The 21,145-nt window shown below is 58.4% G+C and overlaps 1 protein-coding gene across 14 annotated transcripts in view; it reads left to right on the top strand.

Moving 5' to 3' along the window:
* Positions 1-21,145, top strand: part of PRKAR1B (protein kinase cAMP-dependent type I regulatory subunit beta) — a 102,947-nt gene that overhangs the window by 20,643 nt on the left and 61,159 nt on the right. For all 14 annotated transcript variants that reach the window (XR_012500214.1, XR_012500213.1, XM_074345460.1 and 11 more), the window contains 2 exons: positions 5,998-6,168; positions 7,187-7,278. Coding sequence is in view for 12 of the 14 variants with exons in the window: in XM_074345460.1 (XP_074201561.1) it covers positions 5,998-6,168; positions 7,187-7,278 (263 nt within the window). In the remaining 2 variants the exon portion in view is untranslated. The remainder of the gene's footprint in view (positions 1-5,997; positions 6,169-7,186; positions 7,279-21,145) is intronic.

Below are 21,145 nucleotides of genomic sequence, written 5' to 3'. Positions count from 1 at the left end.
TAGCAGATGTAACGGCGCAAAGCATTCTATCGTATAGATGGCTCTAAATGGATTTGAACAATTTCTCACCGTGGCCGGTCCGACCGCTCTAGTACAGGGATCTTTCTGATGCCTCTCCCTGTCTCCTTAGGATGTATCTTAAGAAGTAGAATTATGAGGCTCAGAAGTACCCATGGATGAATGATGCCAGTTCTCCAAAAACGTTTCATTCATTCACTCAACCTCAGTGTTTACGGAGTAGCTGCTGTCCGGGCGCTGTTCCAGGTGCTGACGGCGCGGTGCTAAGCGGGGAAGCACAGGGTTTTGCGGCTGTGCCATCCGGCACGTGTGGCGGCGGGGCTGTGACCTGGAGAGGATGTGGCGTCTGCCCTCGTGGCGTTACTGAGCTCAGTTTCCTTCTTTGGTCCCTGTCCCTTCAGGGCAGGACCAGGCCATCTGGGAGATCCTGGAAGGCATGTGTAAATCGGAATTCTAGAGTCAAGTACACAGTGGGACGTGCTATTTCAAGGGATCCCAGGATGAGTTTAAATCTTTTTCTCACTCAGAAACCGAATTCTTTGACTACAACTCAGTTGAGTTACAAATTATTAGTAGAGAGAGCCAGGGAGGAAGAGAAAGGCCAGCTTCTGCATGCACTTGGAAATCCATAGTGAGCTTCTGTGTGGTTCATCAGGTAAAGGAGGCTGTCGTAGTAAAAGTTATGAAACCCTCAGGGCTGAGTGACAATAAAAGCTTACATACCAAAGCAGGTGGGATGCAGCAGGTCCGGGGCCTGGAGGGACACTTACAGCTTCATGAGGAGACGAGACTAGAGGTTAGTGAGCTGTGTGTCTCCATTTCCTAGGTGCCACGGCGAGTCGTCAAAAAATCGGGCAGCTTAGAACAGCTATTGCCTCACAGTTCTGCAAACCAGAAGCCCGAGATCAAGGCTCTGGTGGGGGCGGTAGCTTCGGGGGCCCCGACGGCGGGTCTGCCCCAGGCCCCTGTCCAGCTTCCGGGGCCCTTCTTATAAGGACGCCTGTCGCGGGATCAGGGCCACCCTCATTATGGATGACCTCAGCCTCACCTGATTACGTCTGCGAAGAGCCTGTTTCCAAACGAAGCCGCACTCCAAGGTTCCGGGTGGACCTGAGTTTTGGTGGTCCCTTTGCAGCCTACTGCACTGTGCAGCCTGAGCATCAGCAATAGAGGAATAAAGCAAGACAGAAAGAAGGAAGAATAATGGGGTAAAAGCAGATGTAATGAAGCAGAAGTGAAGATAACAGCAGACTGTCTGAAGAGATGGATGAAGCAGACAGGCATCTGCGGGGGCAGCCTTGTCAGGAAGAGACACGCAAACTGTGATTTGCCTCAGGTCGGGGGTGGGGAGTGGGGAGGAGGGTGGAGAGGGGTGAACTACAGCTGCCCACGTCCCCCGGTTCAGCTCTTCTCGTCTACGTGGATGCGGAAGGCGCCTCCTCCAGGAAGCCTTCCTTGACTCCTCCCTGAGGTTGGTCTAGAGCCTCGCTGCTGGCGCAGCCCTGTACCTGGTCCTTTAGTCATCTTGCTGTGACTCTCACCGTCTGTCTTCCCTGTTCGAGATCTCACAGTAACCTCCTTCGTGACACAACTGTTTCTTTTTCTTTGCTGCATTTTTGGTATGAGGCCTGGTATACAGAAGGTGCTCAGTAAATGATCTCACCCTGCCTCTGACTGGCTGGGTGCCCTGTGGGCACGTCCTTCACCCTCTCTGGGCCTCGGTTTCCCCGCCTCACCGGTGGGGTGACTCCCTTGTCTGCCTTCCTCTCTGCAGCCTGGGGGAGGGCTTGGGGCTCCTGCGGGCCTGGCAACGTCGACCCCTCCCCTGGTCCTGGGTCCTCAGGTGCCTCGGCTCCCCTTGGACTGAGGTTTCACAGCAGACGGGGAGCAGCGCTCAGGGCGTGCGGGAGAGGCCGGCAGGGAGGGGACGCCTGCCCACGTCCGGCCACCGCCCTCAGGGGCGGCCTCTCCCGCTCGGTGTGTGAGGCCCTCGTGAGGAATCTAGCGGCTTGATGAGCTGCCCCCAGAAATCCCCTCGAGGGACAGAGCGGGGGTGTCCTCACCCCCGGGACGGAGTGGGAGCGGGGCAGGACCTCCAGTCTCCCAGGGTCCCAGGCGTTGGGGGGCCAGCTCAGTTCCAGAAAGCCTCCCTCGATCCCACCCCCTGAATGTCATCTGTGATGCTAAAGGAGGGAAAATGTGGTCGGAAGGTGACCACGACCATCATTCACAGCCCTGGGGGCTCTCGGCCCTGAGGGCAGGGCAGGGACCGTCCCCGGAGCTGCGTGACGCGATTCGGGGCAGATTCTGGCTGTGGAGCTTTCTGGAAAGGCCATTCCCACACTCTTGTTATGAAGATTCCTTGGCCTGGCTCGCCTGTTCTGACCCCGAGCCCCTGACCGCCCCGCAGCCCGGACAATTCATCAGCGTGAAAACAGGAGACAGGAAGGGGGGGGGCTCCGAGAATGAGAGATTTTCCTGGAATCTCTGGGGTGGGGGGAAGGGACGGTGTCCAGAAATAACGGTCTGGATGGTCCAGGCAGAGCCCGGGGGCTGTCCTCCTGCTGTGCCCGGGGGCCCTGGCTCCCGGCCCCCATGTCCTCTCAGCACCCCTCCGGTGGCCTCCGTGTTTCCCGCCTCACCTGACCCTTTGCTGCCACAGATGGAAAGTCCTCCCCGTGCTGGGATGGGGGGTGCTGTGCTGGGACGGGGGGTGCTCTCCAGTTCCCCGTGCTGGGACGGGGGGTGCTGTGCTGGGACGGGGGGTGCTCTCCAGTTCCCTGTGCTGGGACAGGGGGTGCTCTCCGGTGCTGGAGAAGCAGGCCTGGCCCACGGCTTCCTTGAAGAGAAGTGGCTTCTGGTGGCCGCATGGCGAGCCTGGGGTCCTGACCGCACCGTGGACCCCAGCTAGTCTCTGTCTGTAGAACGAGCCTCTGCCGGGAGTGGCCCTGGAAGGTTGTCGTGTTTCCCAGGGCCCTGGGGCCAGGCACTGTGAGGCCGCATCCTGGCCGCATGCTGGTGTCACCAGGGCTGCTGCAGCTGCTTTGTTTGGTCACAATTCCTCAAGCCGCTGGCTCTCCCGAGGCCTGGCCTGCCATCCTGCGGGAAACCCTCTGCAACCCCACCCTCGCCTCCAGTCCCGTACCACAGGTGACTGAGACGGACGCCTGGAGCCCTGGCTCTGGAGGGGTCGTCCCTGCCCCTCGACCACCTCCGTGGGGCTCTCTGTGTCCTGGTCTCCGGACGTCGGCCTCGCGCTCTCACCCGTGGCTGCGCGGCTGAGTGCTGGTGTGCGGTCGTGAGAGTTCACAGACACGAGGACCGTCTTCCTGTCTTGACTACATCATTCACGTCTCTGTCCTCTGTCCACTCTTACATCAGCCAGTGCTGGTGGCACCGCCTCTTGTGATGAGGGGAAGGGGGTCACTGTCAGGTGGGCCGTGCTCCCTGGCAGCTGGTCATTTTGAAGCAACGAGACGTGAGCTCCAGCTGGTGTGAACAAAATGCTCTGGAGGCGTATAGAGGAAGGGGAGGTGATAGGAAGGCTTGTTGCTGGAGGTGGTGTTGAAGTGGGCCTTGAAGCATATGTAGGAGTTCACCAGGGGGTGCTGTCTAGGGGATGGGCAGTAAGGGGAGGAGAGCCCCTTGCTGCTTTCCAGTCTTTCCCTCAGTGAGAAAGCAGGTCCCCTGGGCGAGGTGCTGTTTTCCGCTCCTGGGCCGCAGACCGTGGAAGTGCCTGAGAATCAAGCCCTTCCCGATGGAGCCCAGGTCTCTTCAGGGTGAAGGAGGCAGAGGGCATCATTTCTGGGGTTGTCACTTATTTAGGTGGTTTTAGTGGTATTTCTGTCTACACAGCAGTAAACAAATGTTTCATTTTATCACGACATGACTGTTCCTTCCAGCATATTTGTGTTGCACCAACGTAGGACCAAGAAGAAAGCTGAAGGTGTTCCGCCCCAGCCCTCTCCTCAGCGCTTGTAAAGATGGTTCCTTTCAACTGTGTCCTCGCGGGCATGTCTCACGCCCTCCACCTCCTCCTTTCCTAATTATGTTTAAGTTCTAGCTGTAACGTCAAGTAAAACAAGAAGGAAAATATCTGTTTTCTGGGTTACTCCGATTTTCCAAGTAAAGGAGTGAAAATAAAAAGGTATTCATTCATTCATCTGATGAATCAGATCTGTTAACTGCTGTGTTACTAACTCCTTAGTTTGTAATTTCTTTGACTATTAGCTGTGTTCTTTGAGTCGCTGCTTTGTCAGACCTTAGCCTGTCTCACTGGTCAGCTTTCTTCTGCAGGATTCTGCCTCCCTCGTGCTGGCTGAACTTTTCACTTTGCATCGTCTGTATTGATAACATTTATACCTTTGCAGAAAAGCACCACTTCGTCTTTTACACGTTGTCTGTAGGTTCATAATAAGATCTGAATATTAATAATCAGGTATATTTGAAAGACGCCTTTACTGCACCTGCAGACATGGATAGTTGAGTGAGTGTGAAGGAGCAGGCTGACTGTGAGTCTCCCCTGGGACGCGGGACGCTGGGCTCCGGGCCCTCTGCTGTCTGGGTTTCTGGGGGGACGGCTGAGCTGTTCTGATTCCCAGGCCCTGGTGGGAGATGTGAGCAGCTGCAGAGCCGCAAACAGAGTGTCAGCTCGCCAGCGCGGCCGAGGCCGCAGGCCTGATCCGCTCACCCCACCAGGACACACGCTGCTTCTAACGTCGCACAGAATCGGCATGTACGTGTGTCCAGCTTTTGATGAGGGTCTTATCGCTGACCTGTTTTCTGAAAGGTTAGAAATCCTTTTATGAGGAAAAAGCAAACGTCAACAGTGGTGCTGAGACGATGCCAGGCAGAGAACGCGCGTAGAACGAACTCGGGCGTGAACGGCTGGCTTTGAGGAGGTGGTGGCTCCCTGCCTTTTTCCTGCAGGTTTTCTGTGGGAGATACCAGGTCCCCTCGGGGGCTTCTGTAAATGTCTTCTTCAGGAAGGACGAGCCTTCTGGGGGTGAGAGTTGCCCCCAGAGGTCACCTGCACTGTAGCTTGAATTAGGTGGCTTCACGGTTCTGTGAGGGCTCGCAGGGTGCCTGGGAGGCTTGAAACACTGGGGGGAGCTGCCTGGAGGGGCCGGACGGCGGCTCGAGGGGGTGGGGCAGCGCCTGGAGGGCCGGGGGCAAAGTCCTGGGAAGAGCACGGGGGACCGGGACACACATCCTCACGGCCTGCTTCTCCTGGGCGACTCCTGGGTCAACACCAGGTTGGGGGAGGAGACTGCCGGGGTTCGGGCTGTGTTCGGGGAAGGGGGCCCTTGGTGGATGAGGGGGAGGGGGGCCCGGTGCTGAGCGTGTGGGGACACAGGTGAGGGTCTGCCTGCTGAGTGGCCCAGCTCCTCCCTGTGAGCTCCCCGAGGTCACCCACTGGTCACGAGAGCGCTCTGGGGACCCGGGGGTCGGGCCTGGCGGACCTGCTGTCACTGCAGGCCCCTTTGCACTTTTTGGATTCCCCCCCTCTGTGTGTAGACGGTTTCTAAAAAGCTGTGATGACCAGAGAGGGAAGAACAGGAGAGGTTTATTTCCCTGGTACCCACCCACATCCGTGAGCAGAGCGGGCGCCCCCTGCCCTGGTGGGGGTAGCCCGGTGGGGCTGGTGGGGCCTCGGACACTTGCCTGGTAGACCTGTGGAATCTGGTACTGGGAAACGTTGCTTGCAATTGCGAGCATGCACGAGCCTGGAGCCAGGCTCTGTGGCCGCAGAGCTGTCGAGTTGAGGGGGGACGTGGAGCAGCCCTTGGTGTCCGGGGCGCAGGGCAGGGGTAGCACAGGGCAGCCCCGGAGGCGCTGAGGGCGGAGGCTGGGCAGGGGCCATGGCCGGGCGGGCTGGGTCCCTGCCTTCCCGGGAGCACCCCGGCCACGCGCCAGCGGCCCGGCCTCTGGGGTTCTCCCGTGATAGTGCCCTCTTCACCTGCTCCGTTGCCCCTACAGGAGGAAACCAGACAGCTTCTGGCTCAGCAGAAGTCGGCTTCCCAGTCAGACTTGCACGATGAGGAGGTCTCTCCATCGCTGCCAAACCCCGTGGTGAAGGCCCGCCACCGCCGTGGGGGCGTGAGCGCCGAGGTGTACACGGAGGAGGATGCCGTGTCCTACGTGAGGAAGGTGGGCCCGCCCAGCCCTCACCCGCGTCCAGTCCCAGGGCCATCCCGGTCCCTGCTGGCCTGGGCCCCGCACGGCCTGGCCTGAGGCTCTTTGGGGCCGCCACTCCCAGCAGGCTTGGGAAGGGGGCACCCAGGTTGTGGGTGTGGGCGGAGGACCTTGAGTCCCGCCTTCACCCTTGAGGCTGGACCCCACATTGGAGCCCGTCCAGTGGGAATTCTGCCCCGGCCTGGACATCGCCCTCCTCCGTCTGTGCCTCAGTGGACAGGTGCTGGGACTGTGTGCACCTGCCCCGGACCCGCCCTGGATGTGGGCCTGTCATTTCCATCCAATGCCTGTCTGCAGTCAGCTTTGCTTTTTTTTTTTTGTACTTTTTGTTTTTGATCTATTTTAAAAATTTTTTAAAATTATGGCAAAATATGCATAATGTGAACTTTACCATCCATGTTAGTCAGCTCAGGCTGCTGTGACCAAGGACTGGCGGCTTAAACAGCAGACTGTGATTGCCGTGTCTGGAGGCGGGGGGTCCGAGGGGAAGGTGCCGGGGGTGGGCTCCTGGTCAGGACCCTCCTCCTGGCCTCCAGTCCGGCGCGGAGGGGGCGGGGGGCCATCACCACCCGAGGGGCACAGCTAAGTGTCAAGTTAATTTTTATTTTTTTGTTTTCCAGTGTTTCAACAAGTATTTATTACCTTAAAAATAGCCAGTGAAACAAAGAAATCAACAGAAGACATAACGCCAGGGCCTGGAGGTCTTGTGAAGCCAAGACCCCGAATTTGAGATGACACTTAAGTCGCCTCTTGGGCCACTCTGTGTCCCTTGCCTTTTCTTTCCTTATTTTTTAAATTTCAAACAACTGGCGTGCCCCTCAGATTTGGACTGTCTGCCATCACCGGGAGTGACACCTGGAAGGCTGAGCAGCCGGTTTCGAGCCACGCCACCAGTTCTCAGGGTCGGCCCAGGCCTGGTGCTCTGCCGGCCCCGGGACGCCCCCAGGTCTGACCTCCCCTCGCCTCCCCACAGGTCATCCCCAAGGACTACAAGACCATGACGGCACTGGCCAAAGCCATCTCCAAGAACGTGCTGTTTGCTCACCTGGACGACAGCGAGAGAAGGTAGGCACGGGGGCGTCTCTGGTCGGGCGCTGAGGCACGGGGGTGCCCGGCTCCAGGACGCACGTTGGTTTTGGAAGGGGTCCTCCTGGGGCTCACGAGGCAGGGCCGGTGTCCAGAAGTCGGGTGCTGCGCACCTGGGCTGCCTCCTCCCACGCGGGGCAGGATCTCAAGTACCTGCATGCCAACCCTGGCACAGAAGGACACCCGGGGGCCTTACGGGGGGGCCTGCTGTGCCCACGCTGAAGCCACTGCCCCATGGGGACATCCAGCTGCCTGTCCTCGGCCTGCGGGACCCGAGGGAGGGTGACAGCCAGCAGGGGCTCGCGGGGCCTCGGGAGGAGACACGGGGTGTCTTCCTCGAGGAAGGCTTCGAGGAGGACCCGGGGGCTGTGAAGGGGCTGAGGTGTCGTGCTTGGGGATCGTGATCATGGAAATAACCGGAGACACTGGGAAGTTTTGATAGAATATGAAGCAAAACGTCCCCCCTCAGCCAACTCCCAGGGAGCCGCCGGGCGTGCTTGGGGTTTATTTCACGCACCCGTCCTGGCCGCATTGTCACAAGCGGAAGGAGTCGCACCCTCCAGTCTGTCCCACTTGAGAGGTCGGGAGCGTCTCTGTTTGTCAGTGAAGACTTCCCGGTGGTCGTGGCACCCGTTTCCGTGGGGTTATGTGCCGTGGCCGCCTTCACGCGGGCTGTTTGCACCCTTCACGGTGAGCAGCGCTTTGGGGACACGACCGTCCCTGTCTGCTTGTTGGGAGTGCATGTCTGTTTCTTTAAGACAAACTCCTCCACGTGGATCAGACTAAATGGTGTTTAAAAAATTCTTTTCTCTTGCATTTTTGGCAAACTGTAATTCTCTGTTAGGTAACTGAGCACGTTGTGAGAACAGTCCATACGAGATCTCTGAACAACACAGAACTACGTGGAATGAAGGGAGAAGGCCCCTCTGCGTCCCCGCCCCCCAGGGGCCCCCGGCCGTGGTCTTGTGTCGGACCTGTGAGTGGCCCGGACTCCTGCCCAGAGAGAAAGGTTTGGGCTCAGGATTAAAAGCACTTCAGGTCCGCTCACAGGCTCGACAGGGGATGAGGGGAACATGGAGGTGTCCAGGCCCTGGAGGCCCCTGGGGCCCTGGGACTTAATACTGGGAACCTGGGACTGTCAGCTTACGTGGCACGAAAGAACTTTGCCAACATGAAGAAGTTAAGGGTCTTGACGTGGGGGGTCATGTCGTGTAAGAGGGAGGCAGGGGCTTTGGACAGAGGAGAGCAGCCTCGTGGCCACAGAGCAGACGCCAGCCCAGGGCCACAGGCAGCCCCCAGAGGCTGGAGGAGGCATGAGGCCCCGGCCGCACCTCGGGTCCCACCTGCTGGTACCAACCCTGGGCTCCCACCTCCGAGACCGCAAGACGGGGTGTTTGTTGTCTCCTGCCCTCGGCCTGGAGGTGCCCACTGGCAGTTGTGTCCTCGGTGCTGAACAACCCGGGGACTCAAGTGTTGTATCTGCTGCCACGTGAACGTAAACGTCCATTTAGAATCTGTTTACATTAGAATATGGTTTTGAATGGGTGGTGCATCCACAGTTTCAAAATAGAGAAGGTGCTGGGGTCCAGAGCGGGAGGCCGGCTGTCTGGAGACCCTCAGGCCGCTGCTTGAACCTTTCTGCAGACAGACTCTCAGGTGGGGGGTTGCGGGTGCCCGGCTGGCGGCCACACAGACCACCGTCCACTCTTCAGTCAGTTTCAGGCCCTCAGGGAGGGGGCAGCTGACCGGGCCTGGGTCCAGCCGTGCCCTGCTCACTCGGCACTGGTGCCAGCCCGAGGGTGGAGGCGTCCCTCCGGTGGACCACATGCCGAGCGCACCTGGGCCCCTTGTTTGTCGCCCGCAGGCAGCGGTCACCGTGAGAGGCCGGGAGGGAGGCCTGGGGGTGTGGTGTGGGCGTCACCCCAAAGGTACTTTGCTTGGAAGGTGGATTTTGTTCCCGGGGCCCTGGTTTCGGGCCTGGTCTGTGTTCAGCTCGTCCAGAGCCAGATCCAAGTGTGAGAGCGGGTCCTTGCTTGTTGGTGGCTCCGGCGGCGGTGATGAGCCGGAGGAAACCTTGTTCCCACTCAGAGCAGCACAGTGAGCGCGGCCCGGGCCCTTGGGACGTCCGCTGACCACGCCGGGTCGGCGGGGCTGGGTGGCGGTTCGGCCCGGGTCTGCTTGGGTGCCGGGGGCTGTGGTTGTTGGAATCCCTGATGTCCCTGTCTGCCTGGAGGTCACCAGGTGCCGCGCTGGCTGTCCTCCCCGACCTGACACACGGGAGGTGAGGACAGCGGGCTCAGCAGACCGCGCGCCCTGGGCTCGTTTCTCCGGTCAGCGGAGTTCCATTGACTAGACTCATCGGCGTTTCCTGGGTGCCGGGCAGAGTTGGGGAGACGGGGGCTCCTGCCCTCCAGGGCGCGCCTCGTCCGACAGGTAAACACAAAGACTTGAGGGTGTGCGCTGCGCGGTTGTCGGAGTGGCCTGCGCACTGTGAAGTGGGGTGACCGTGCACAGCAGGTGGGGAGCCGGCGGGGTGGTACCTCCAAGGGCGTGGCTGGAGCAGAGGCTTGGGCAGGACGGCCGTGGGTGACCCCGTGGGGCGGGCCTGGTGTGCACCTGTTGGGCTCGGGGCAGCAGGGTTACGGGGGCACAGAGACCCGTGATCTGAGTGGTTCTGGGTTCACGGAAGTGTCTTCGAGGTTCCAAGGTTCTGGCCTCACTAGAGCTCACACTTCCCGTCTGCCCAGTTCCTTCCTCTTGCTGTGGCCATGCCGGGAAGCAGACGGCGGGCCCCCAGGTTGCCCTCCCCAGAGGCCCAGGGCCTCGCGCATCTCAGGGTCTGGACCACATGAGCTGGCCAAGGTCTGCAGAGGGGCCGAGAAGCGGGCTCTGTGCCTCCGAGGCCCCGCTCGTCACTGCCTTAGTCACAGGTTGCTTCCCGGAGGGGCCTGGCCTGGTCCGGTCCCTGGAGGACGGTGGCCTAAGGAAGGGAGGCCACAAAACGGGATTTATGACACTGGGGAGCTGCAGGTTGACGGGCCCTCAGTCTCTCCCCACGGGAGCGTTTGTGGACAAATCTGAAAAATGACCTCCAGACCCGCCGCACCGCGTTCTCTGTCTTGTTTGTTCCTGTCGTGACAAATGCGTGTACCGTAAGGTTGGTCATTTCAGCCGTTATAAGTGCACAGTGGGGCACCGGGCACGCTCACAGTGCCGCCCAGCCAGCACACTCCTCGTTTCCGCGATGTTTCGTCACCCTGAACAGAAACACGGATGCTCAGCAGCGGCTCCCTGGCCCCACCCGGCCCCTGCTGTAATCTGTAGTCGCCTTTCTGCTTCTCCTGAGCGGCCTGTTGGAGGCATTTCAAGTCAGCGGACTCATGAGCTCGTGTCCTGCTGTGTCCAGCTTCTCTCGCGGAGCACCACGTCCTCGGGGTTCATCCAGGCAGTCGCAGGTGTCTCAGCCTCATTCCTTTTCCAAGGGTGAGTGATACTCTGGCGTGTGGATGGGCGACAGTTTGTTTATATGTTTACCAGCTGGCCGGCACATGGGTGGTTTCCACCTGTGGTCCCTGTGACCCGTGCTGCTGTGGACGTGGTGTCTGAGTGCTCGGGCGTGTCCCCGGGAGAAGAATCGCTGGGAGGAGTGGTGATTCCATGGGGAGCTTTTGAAGGAACTGCAGTCTCCGTTTCTCTTTTGGCCCCACTGGACATCAGCTGCCCTTCTCCGCACTGCCCAGAGGGCCCCCGGGGGCGGCTGTGTTTAAGACAAACTCCTCGCACCCATTCGTGACCCCTTCCGGCCCCCAAGCGCCAGCTGGTTCAGAAAGGTTTGGCTCAGCGCCATCCTGGCCTGAGCGCCAGCATGTCCAGGACACTGGGGTCCTGTGCCCTTGGCCCTCAGTTTCCAGAACCACATGGTTCCCTCTGCCTCTGACTTTTCTGCATCCAAGAGCCAGGTGGACAAGAAGTGGAGGAAGCAGATGGTTGGATTAAAATTCCTCTTTGCCAGGTTGGCTTGGAAAGAAAGCTTTCACATGGGATGTGTCTGTTCCAGATCTTTTGTTTTGCACAGAGGAAAACTCACTTTCCAGATTGAAGCTCCAACGGGCTCCTGTTTCTGGCCACAGTCTCTACAGAAACAGGCTGATGGTTCAGGAAATGGGTTCCAGAGGGCGTGGGCAGAGAGACACTGTCTCCCGACCTTCCACAGGATGCCTCCCTGTGGGCCATCCAGAGTCTGCTTTTCCAGCTGCTGGATGCTGGGCTGCACAGCGTTGTCTCCGCTTGGCTGTGGTCTGGCAAGTGCGCCCGCCTCGACGGAGGCTGCTCCCCAGCGCCTGCCCCTGGGGTAGAGCGCCAGGGTGTCCGTTTGCAGATGAATCCACCGTAGGGGGGCACCACCTGCTGCCCTGTGGCTCTTCCTGCTAAATTCAGGTTTGAGACAACCCCATGGTCACGGGCTGGGTGATTTTTTTTTCATTTTTCTGTTTTATTATGTAGAATTATTACAGTTTGACTGCATGTATACATTATGTTGCATGTAAATACATACATAGGCTGGGTGTTTTGCTTTTGCTGGCTTATAATGGTATTTGCAGTCTGCGTGGAGGTGTTTGTGTGTCGGGAGGAGGTGAGGACTGTGTCCCAGTCCTTGGCTTTTGAGGAAGGTATTGCTTCCTGGCTGTGGGAGAGGCTTCCTCCTGGACGGGCGGCATTGCCAGTCGGGGTTTATTGCAGGCTTTCTGTGGGTCTGTGTGGGGGCTGTGGAGCCTCAGTTTCCCCCTCTGAGAATAAACAGGGTGCCCTTGGTGAGAGCCACACCACCTGCCGTGGCAGAGCCCGAGTTGCAGCACAAATCTCTGGGGCTCCAAAGTGCATGCTCTGCCCATACCAGGGACAGCAGTTCACACACACCTGGGTGGGAGAGGAAGGTGGGAGGGCGGGTAGTCCAGGCCATGTCGTGGTGTGTGGGGTCCTCTTTCCCTGGGGCCCTGGTTTGCTGGGCCTTGGGAGTGAGAGAGGGGACTGGGGGACTAGCATTGAACACATGTACACATGCACACAGGTGCACAGACACACACTCATGCTGCAGCATTTAAGGTGGAGACAGTTGCACGGTGTCATTTACAAGTTGTATAATGATGTTCTCTGGGCTTCAGTTTCCTCAAGTGTCAAATGAGGGTAATAAAACCTACACTGAGGCTATAGTGAAGATGGAATGAGAGAATGTTCATGGGCCATCATCACCACCACCATCACCACTACCATCACATCACCACCACCGTCACCATCACATCACGATCACCATCACATCATCACCATCATCACCACCACCATCATCATCACCATCACATCACCACCACCATCACCATCATCACCATCATCACCATCACATCATCACCACCATCACCATCACCATCATCACCATCATCATCACCACCACCACCATCACCACCATCACCATCATCACCATCATCGCCATCATCACCATCACATCATCACCATCATCACCATCATCACCATCATCACCACCACCATCATCACCATCACATCACCACCATCACCACCATCACCATCATCACCATCATCACCACCACCATCATCATCACCATCATCACCATCGTCACCATCGTCACCACCACCATCATCATCACCATCACCATCATCATGGTCATCATGATTATCATCATCTTTGTGGCCCTCTGACTTGGGGATGGTGCTAAGCTAGTCAGCTTCTCTCTGGATGAAGCTTTGCCCCTCTGAGACTGGCCTAACCATCCAGGTGGCGCCCATAGCCAGACCCCTCTGCCCCTCAGCACTGAGTCTGAGGAAGGGGCTGCGGTGGCCCTGAGACCACTCCACAGGGTCATTCTCTGTATCATCCTGGACCTGAGGCAGGTAATCAGGCTGCTCTGGCCTTGGGACACACAGGAAGGATCTGGAAGGCTGGCTGGTTGCCCTATCTCTGTGAACAAAGTTTTCCAGGCCCAGTGAGGGGAGGGCCCTTGCCCCTTGCTCCAGGCCATGCACCACATGTCCGAGCTGGCACTGGGAATGGGGTGTCCTCATGCCCTAGGTGGCCCCTTCAGGGCCCTTCTGAAGAGTTGAGTCCTGGTGAGGGTCCTGGAGGTGGTGGGTGCAGCCTTCTCACTTGGGTGCAGCTGTTGTGAGCAACGGCAGATCTGTTGTCCTTCCTGGGGACACAGAAGGTGGCCCTTGGGATGCTGTGGAGCCCTGAGATGTGCTGTGGGTCCCGCTGGTCCCCTGAGGGTGCACCCCAGGCCTATGGGGGGAGCCCTTGGGTTCAGTCAGATTCAATTAGGTTCCTTCCTGGTTCCCCTGACCAGGGTGCCTGGGACAGGGCATCCCCTGGGAGCCGGAAGTGTGATGGTTAGGAGGCCCTGTGTGTGTGCCTGTGGGGCAGGGTCCAGGCAGCAGCGCTATGTGTCCAGCCCTCGGCTGGAGCCCCCTTACTGGAGCCGCCAGATGGGCCGGCAGGCAAGGCATCTTCCTGGGCAGCCTTGCTGGCAGTGGGTCCTGCTCCCTGGACTCTGATAAGACAGGCCTCTGGCTGCACCCCTGGTGCACAGCTGTCTGTCTTCCCCCCACCCGGTGATCTCTGCGGCCTGTTTTTCCACCGATTGGCTCAGGCCCCCAGGTGATGGGAAAAACACGCTAGTCTGCTGAATTCACACATGGCCCGGGGGACCAACTCTGCTTCTCCAGCCTGGCTCCGTCTTTGGGGCTTATTGCTTCCCTTTAGGCAACACTGGAAAACAAAATTAGCATTTTGGGAAGTGCAGGGTTTCATCCAAGGAGATGCTTAATGGCTTGAACATGCAAAGAATTTGATTTTCTTTTTTACACAAAGCCAGGCTTGCTCCGGGCAGGGGAGACCTCCAGCCAGCACCTCGTGGGCCACGTGGCTGCAGCAGGGTTCGGAGGGCGTGCTCAGCTCTGGGGCTGAGAGCGGGTCTCTGGATCCTCCACCACACGGTGTGCTCTGGGCCAGCCCCGGACCTCAGGCCTCGTCTGTATCGTGTTGTTAGAACAATGCTGGCATCGTCGTGGCCCCTGGACAGATGAGGCACAGAGAGGTTACGCAGGTTGCCCAAGAGGGTTAGGGTTAGGGTTAGGGTTATGTTGTGTCAGAGAATGTTTTGCCTGTGTTTTCTTCTTGGAGATTTATGGTGTCATGTCTTATATTTAAGTCTTTAAGCCATTTCGAGTTTATTTTTGTGTACAGTGTGAGGGAGTGTTCTAACTTCATTGATTTACATGGGGGAAAGCCACTATTCTTTTTTAAACAAAGTCCAAGAAGGAACCAGAAAGGTGCATGGTGTCTTCCCTGTGTGGACATTTTCCGATGCATCTTCCTGGCTGGGGTCTCATGTCAGCCCCACAGCCCTGCCTCTTCCTCTCAGACGTCCTCACTCTTGGGTCAGAGGGACTGGCTCCACGTTCTGGAAGATGTGACCCTCCTTACACTGATGTGGTATGTATGCTGTGTGTGGTGTGTGTGTTCATGGTGTGTCTGGTGTGTATGTGGTGTGTGCGTGCATATGTGTGTGGTGTGTGTGGTATGTGTATGTGATGTGAGTGTGTATGATGTGTGTGTGTGTTCGTGGTGTGTCTGTGTGGTGTTTATGTGGTGTGTGCTTCTTACTACAGAAAACGTTTTTTGTCCAGCGTCATGAAAAGCATTTTGGTGGTTCTTTACTAGGGTAAAAATGACCACACGATTCAGTTTTTTAGCGTCTGGCCGGGGCAGGGGGTCGTCAACTCGGACGGCAGCAAGGAGGGCAGCGTGTCGAGCCAGCTGAGGACGTCAGCTCCCAGCCAGGCTGGTGCATCCTCCTTCCCACCTCGCCCCACTCTGGACTATCTGGAACAAACCACGGCCCTCAGACACCCGTTTCTGCATGGTGTCCTTCCTGCCCTCACTGTCACCCCACAGTCGATACCTGGGTTGGGGCAGCGTCTTTCTCTCCAGAAGGTGCCGGGTGGTGCTGCTGCCTGCCGTTCTGTGTGTGCGGCACGCCCTGCCCTCGGGTTCGCGTTCTTCCCGTGCTGGACCCCGGCTTCCGACGGGGTCCCCCTCGCGGCCTTCCCGGGCATGGAGCACTCGGGCGGCGAGAGGAGGTCCAGACTGGGACCCGCCAGCTGAGACAATCGCTGTTTTCTCTTGTTCCTCGGACAAGCCGGCCTGCCCTGCGCTGCGTCTTGTGGGGTGACAGCTGGTTCACGCCTGTCCTTCAGAAAGAGCAACAGTTGCTAAGAGTCAGGCAAACAAAGACGTGCCCTGACTCCCGGGAACAGCTGTGGGGAGGACACGCCACGTACTGTCAGCTGCTAAATCCCAATTTCCAGACCGTCTGAAGCAGAGTGCTTTAACCCTTTGGTGCCACGGGCGCTTCCCACCCTGCCCACCTGCCCCGTGACTTCTTAGGGTTCTTGCTTCCCGGCGGTGGACACAGGTCCCCTGACGTGACTGAGGCTGACCTGAGCCGTGGGGCCGGGAGGCGGGCGGTCACCCGTTTGTTCATCTGCAGCCTCGCCGCCGGTGAGACGGTGGGGGCACAGGCGCTGCTCTTCCCTCCAGGGAGGTGTTCTCGGTTGGCAGGAGGAGATGGATTCAGAAAGCCTTGTGCTGGTCAGAAGGGGTTCCTGGTCTCTCAAAGGCACGTGAACCGGTTTCCAGACGGGGTGGGAGGTCCCCGCTCCCGTCTGTGCGGGCCTTTTGTCCCAACGAGCAGCCCTGTGCTCCAGCTCGTGGAACCAAATGGACCTGGGGGGTAGGGCCCGTCAGCCCCTGGGTGAGGAGGGGACACCGGGGCTGGAGAGCCTGGCTGGGGCGAGCTCTCGTCTGCCCAGGGATGCCTCTGGACTCTGAATCACGACTGGCAGTTGGACACGTGCCCCTGGGATGGGCCAGGCGGCTCGTATCCTGCTGTAGGGCTGGAGACGCATCGTGAAATAGGCAGACTGCGCCCCCCCCCCCCCTTTACCGAGCTCCTTCTCGGAGGAAGACAAAGCCAGCAAGTAAACAGCTCAAGTTCACAAGTGCTCAGGGGTGACAAGGACCACTGGGAATGGGGCTGCCTGGGAGGCCTCGCTCAGAAGGAGGTTTGAGGACAAGCCGGAGGAACAGAAGAAGTGAATCAGGCTGGTGCTTGAGGAAAGAGCATTCATGCAGCAGGGGTGCAGGTGCAAAGGCCCTGGGGTCGGGGGCATGCCTGGAATGTTCAAGAATCAGCAAAGAGGCCCCTGAGGCTGGAGCAGAGCCAGGCTTGAAAGGGACGCCCCAGCCACCAGTGGCACCATGGGAGGGGAGCTGCCCAGCATCCCGCCGGCTCGTGAAGGTGGTGAGTTGTGTCGTCTCTGTGTTCCCTGTGGTTTGTCACATAGTGACAGGTGGCACTGTAGTGTGAGTCAGTGAATCCTCACTGAGTGGGTTGGATGTTTTTATTGATTTTGTGTCCATTAGGGCTCCATCTGCACCGGCCCATGAGCACCTGACACACGTAATTTCATCTGTCCCTTGCGGTCACCCTGCAGGTGTGTCTCAGTCGCTGTCTGTTTTACAGGTAAGGAGACGGGAACTCGGGGGGAAGCAGCCTGCATGGACGTGGTCCCCGCTTGGCCAGGCTGGAGTCCAGCCGGCCCGCAGGGCTCTTCCTTGCTCCCCTCTGGGGAAAGCGGCCCCCTCTGTGGACCCCGGACTCGGCTGCTTGTGCGTCGGGTGGGTCCTGTGGGGAGGAGCCCCAAGAAGCTTTAAGAAGGTGGTAGGGGTTGAATGGCCCATGACCCTGGGGCCTCTAAGTTCTGGCCCAGAGAGGGGGTGACTTCAGAGGCTGTTTTAGGAAAAGGCCAAGGCCTCTGGCAGCGGAGGGTGGGGAGCACAGCTGGCCCTGGACGACCTGAGACTTGTGCTGGCCTTGCTGTTGGCTGGCCGCGTGACCTTGGCCAATGACGTCACCTCTGTGAACTTCGGGAATGTTCCCTCTGCCCTTGAAGGCAGGAGAGCCCGGTCCCCGGGCGGGAGCCTGCTCCCACTCAGCTGTCCATCCAGCAGGTGCTCCTGCTCTGTCCCAGGGCAGGAGAGGCGGGTGGGGGACGAGCATGTGGGAAATGCCCAGAGCCAGGGTGGGCGAGGGTCTCTGCTGGACAGAGCAGCCAGGGACGGCCTCTTGGAGGAGGGGCTGTTCCAACCCCGAAACTGAAAAATGTGTGCTGCAGAGAAGCAAGTTTCCGGCAGAGGAACAGTCTGAGTGCCGATAAGAGCCTAGGGGGTCGGAACTAACAAGGCCAGGAGGGCTGGCAGCTGGTCCTGCCCTCGCTGAGGGCCGTGGGCCTCCAGCAGACTTGCTGCGTAAACCTCCAGGGCCACCCAGACAGGGGCAGAGTGCCGAGTCTTGGCCTCTGGCTTCGAGCTCTGGGACTGACCTGCCAGGGATGGCCTCTGCAGCTGAGGTCGGCCTTCCTCGTCCTTCTCAAGCTCAACCCCCTCCCACTCTCGCCCTCGGGTCTTACCTGGGTGGACTGCCCCGAGGTGTGCAAGCCTCCGGCCACCGAACATCGGACTGCTTCCCATATGGCCCTACAAACCAGCACCAGTGTGAACACTCTGAGTGAGGTATCCGCACAACGGAAGTAATTTCTACTCTTTCGCTTTGGTAACTTGATCAAAACTTAATGTCTCAGTTTCAGTCAACTGCGTGCCAAAAAAACCCCAAGAAACTCAATCTCGAAGGGAAATTTTAATACTTAGAGTCTCATAGACATAAGGAAAAAATCCAAAAACTCACGTATCTCCGACAGAGAAGCATGGGAGGGTGATCGATAAGATACCTTTAAGCATAAGTGTTTTCTCGCGTTAGTTTAAGTGGGCAAGCAGTGTGCATGTCCGTTCAGGGACAGAAGGAACAGCGCACAGATGCCAGCCAGAGGCTCCTTCCGCCCCATCGGTCGTGTTTGAGAGATTCGCTGCGTGTCCAGTCACCGTGGAGAGCCTTGCTTCTCCAGAGGAGCAGGACCGGTGGGCGCAGACGTTCCGGGGGCGTTTCGTGTCGGGGCTGGCTCTCGTGGTCATGGGGACCAGGAAGTCCCACCACCCGCCATCTGCGAGCTGGACGCCCAGAGAGTTGAAGGCTCGAGGGCCAGGAGCCCTGATGTCCGAGGGAAGGGGAGGGTGGACGTCCGGCTCAGGCAGAGAGCAGGTGTCCCTTCCTCCGCATTTCTGTTCTTTTGGGCCCACGAGGGCCGGGACAGTGCCGCCCACGCCGGGGAGGGCTGCTTCCCCTCGGTCTCGCCCTGCCAGCCTCACCCGCAAGCCGCATGAGCCACTAAGTGGGCATCCCTTGGCCCGGTCAAGATGACGCGTGACGCTAACTACCAGCCACGGGGTTTTATTTCATTGTCTGTTTAAAAGGTAACAGTAATTTCAGTGGTTAAAGTGTCAGCGTTTACAGAGGTCAGAAATGACTCCCTTTTGCACCTGTATAGACGTACAATGAAACGCTTTGAATGCTTAAGGACCGAGCACGTGGCCTCACGAGAGGACCCTGCTCACGAGAGGACCGAGTCAGGGTTTGGGAACCTAGTTCACAGGCAGCAGGTCCGTGGGGTTCCCGAGCACGGAGGCTGCAGGTGGAGGACGGATGGGGAGGCCCAGAGGCAGCAGGGACCCAGGAGAGGCCAGGCTGGAGGGGGACAGCCTGGTGGCAGTGCCAGGTTGGGCCCCGGGTTTGGCTGACGGACTTGACGGGGCCAGGCTTGGGGTGACAGCAGCCTGGATGGTGGAGGTGGTGGCTGGAGAAGTGGGGTCTGGCCACAGGGCATCCTGCGGGGTGTCCAGGGAGGGCAGCAGGTGGGCGGAGGCGACCTTCGCCTCTAATCTCGCTTTCTCCCCCCATCCTGCGGCCCCCACCTCTGTGCCCCCTTGGTCTTGCCTCCTGGGGAAACTGGGCACCCTGTCCCCGTGCAGCCGCGAGCTCCACTGACAGATCTGCTGGGCTCGAGCCCCTTCCTGTGATGGCTGGGCTGGTGGCCAGTTTCCGCGTTTAAATCCTGGTTTTCATTGCGTTCGCTCGACGCGGCTCACTCCTGACTCCTTGTGTGAAGGCTCGGCTCCGCTGCGGGCAGGTTCCTCGTCGTGCGATTTCGTGTGACTGATCACGAGTTTGGCGGGTCCAGACTCAGAAGGGCCACTTCCAGGCCAGGCTTTCGCGGAAGACAAGGCTTAGCCGTTGGAGACGATGGTGGTTCTGAAAAAGCAGTGCGGGGGGTACGTGGCTTTGCTGTTTTGCACGTTTGTGATTTTGTCGCTGCTGCAACCCAGGGCATGGAGAGGAAGAGCCCGTGTCATCTGTGTGCCCCCTGCCGTCGCTTGCTGCTCATGAGTCTGAACGTTCCTGTCTTAGGATTTATGCCCCGACCATCCAGAAGCACTGAGACCGTTCCCTTGGAAAACCGGTGAGGCTGAGGCTCCTCAGAGCCCGGCTCGGCCGTCCAACGTGAACTTGGGCTCCCCTGTCCTGCTTCTGTCCTTTCCCAGATGCGTGTCTGTGGGCGGATGGCTTACCTGACCCAGGGTCCACCTACAGGGCGTCAGCAGCCGGAGGTGGGCGTTGAGAGTGGGATTTTTAGAGCTCCCTGGACAGTTGAGGGCTGCTTGGGATGGGGGCTGCCATCTCGTTTGTGCAGACCTGGTGGGGGCGGGCAGTGGCTGGCGGGGCTGCGGGGGAGGGGAGGCCGCCTCTGTGGACACCCTCGTGCGCGTCTGCATGGACACACGTTCTCGTTTCCCTTGGGTGGGCTCCTAGCGGAGGAATTTCTGGGTCGTATGCTAACTTCATGTCTGACTTTTTAGGAGACCACCGAACTGTTTTCCAAAGCGGCTGCACCGTGCACACTGCCCGCCGCGCTGCACCAGCGCCCGTGTCTCCGCGCCCGTGCTGGTGTTCCGTGCCGTCTGTCCTCTGATTGCAGTCTCTGTGTGGGTGTGTGGGGGAATCTGGTGGTGTGGTGTTTGCATTTCCCTGATGACTGCTGAGATCGGATGTCTTTTCATGTGCTTCTTAGCCGTTTGTACAACTTCTTTGGCAAAATGTCTGTTCAGATCTTTTGCTCACTTTTTGAGTTCTGGTCTTTGTGCTGTTGAGTCTCAGGAGCTGTCTGTCTGTTCTGGATACGAGCCCCTTATCAGATGCGTGGACTGCAGGTGTCTTCTCCCAGTCTGTGGTTTGGGCTTTTCATTTTCTGAACGGTATCTTTTAAAATCCAGTTAATCAATTGTTTTGTTTCGTGAGTCATGCATTTGTTGTCATATCTAAGAAATCTGTGCCTAACCCACATCAATGAAGACTCTCTCATAAGTTTTCTTCTGAAAGTGTTTTACTGTTTTAGCTCTTCCACTTAGGTCTGTGATCCATTTTGAGTTACTTTTTGTGTGGTGTGAGGTGGGGGTCTAAGGTCATTTTTCTTATGTGGATTTCCAGCTGTCCCATCACCATTTGTGGGGAAGGCTGTGATTCCTGCAATGACCTGTCCTGGAACTTGGTCAAAACTCAATTTGACCATAAATGTGGGGGTTTGTTCCTGGGCCCTCAGCTCCGCTCCGCTGGCCTGTGTGCCACCTCGTCACCCCGATGCTGTGGTCTCGATGACTGTGGCTCCGCAGTCAGCTGTGAAATCAGGCCGTGGAAGCCCTCTCCCACTTTGTTCTTCTCTTTCAGAACCGTCTGGGCTATTTTAGGCCCTTTGCATCTCCATATGAATTTCAGATAACTTTCTATTTAAAAAGTCTGCTTTGAGTTTATAGATCAGTTTGGTACAGAACCAG

Source organism: Camelus bactrianus, chromosome 18 (assembly GCF_048773025.1).
Source record: "Camelus bactrianus isolate YW-2024 breed Bactrian camel chromosome 18, ASM4877302v1, whole genome shotgun sequence".
Lineage (NCBI taxonomy): Eukaryota > Metazoa > Chordata > Mammalia > Artiodactyla > Camelidae > Camelus > Camelus bactrianus.
Note: the sequence above shows the minus strand (reverse complement) of the source record. Positions and strands in the feature narration are given on the sequence as shown.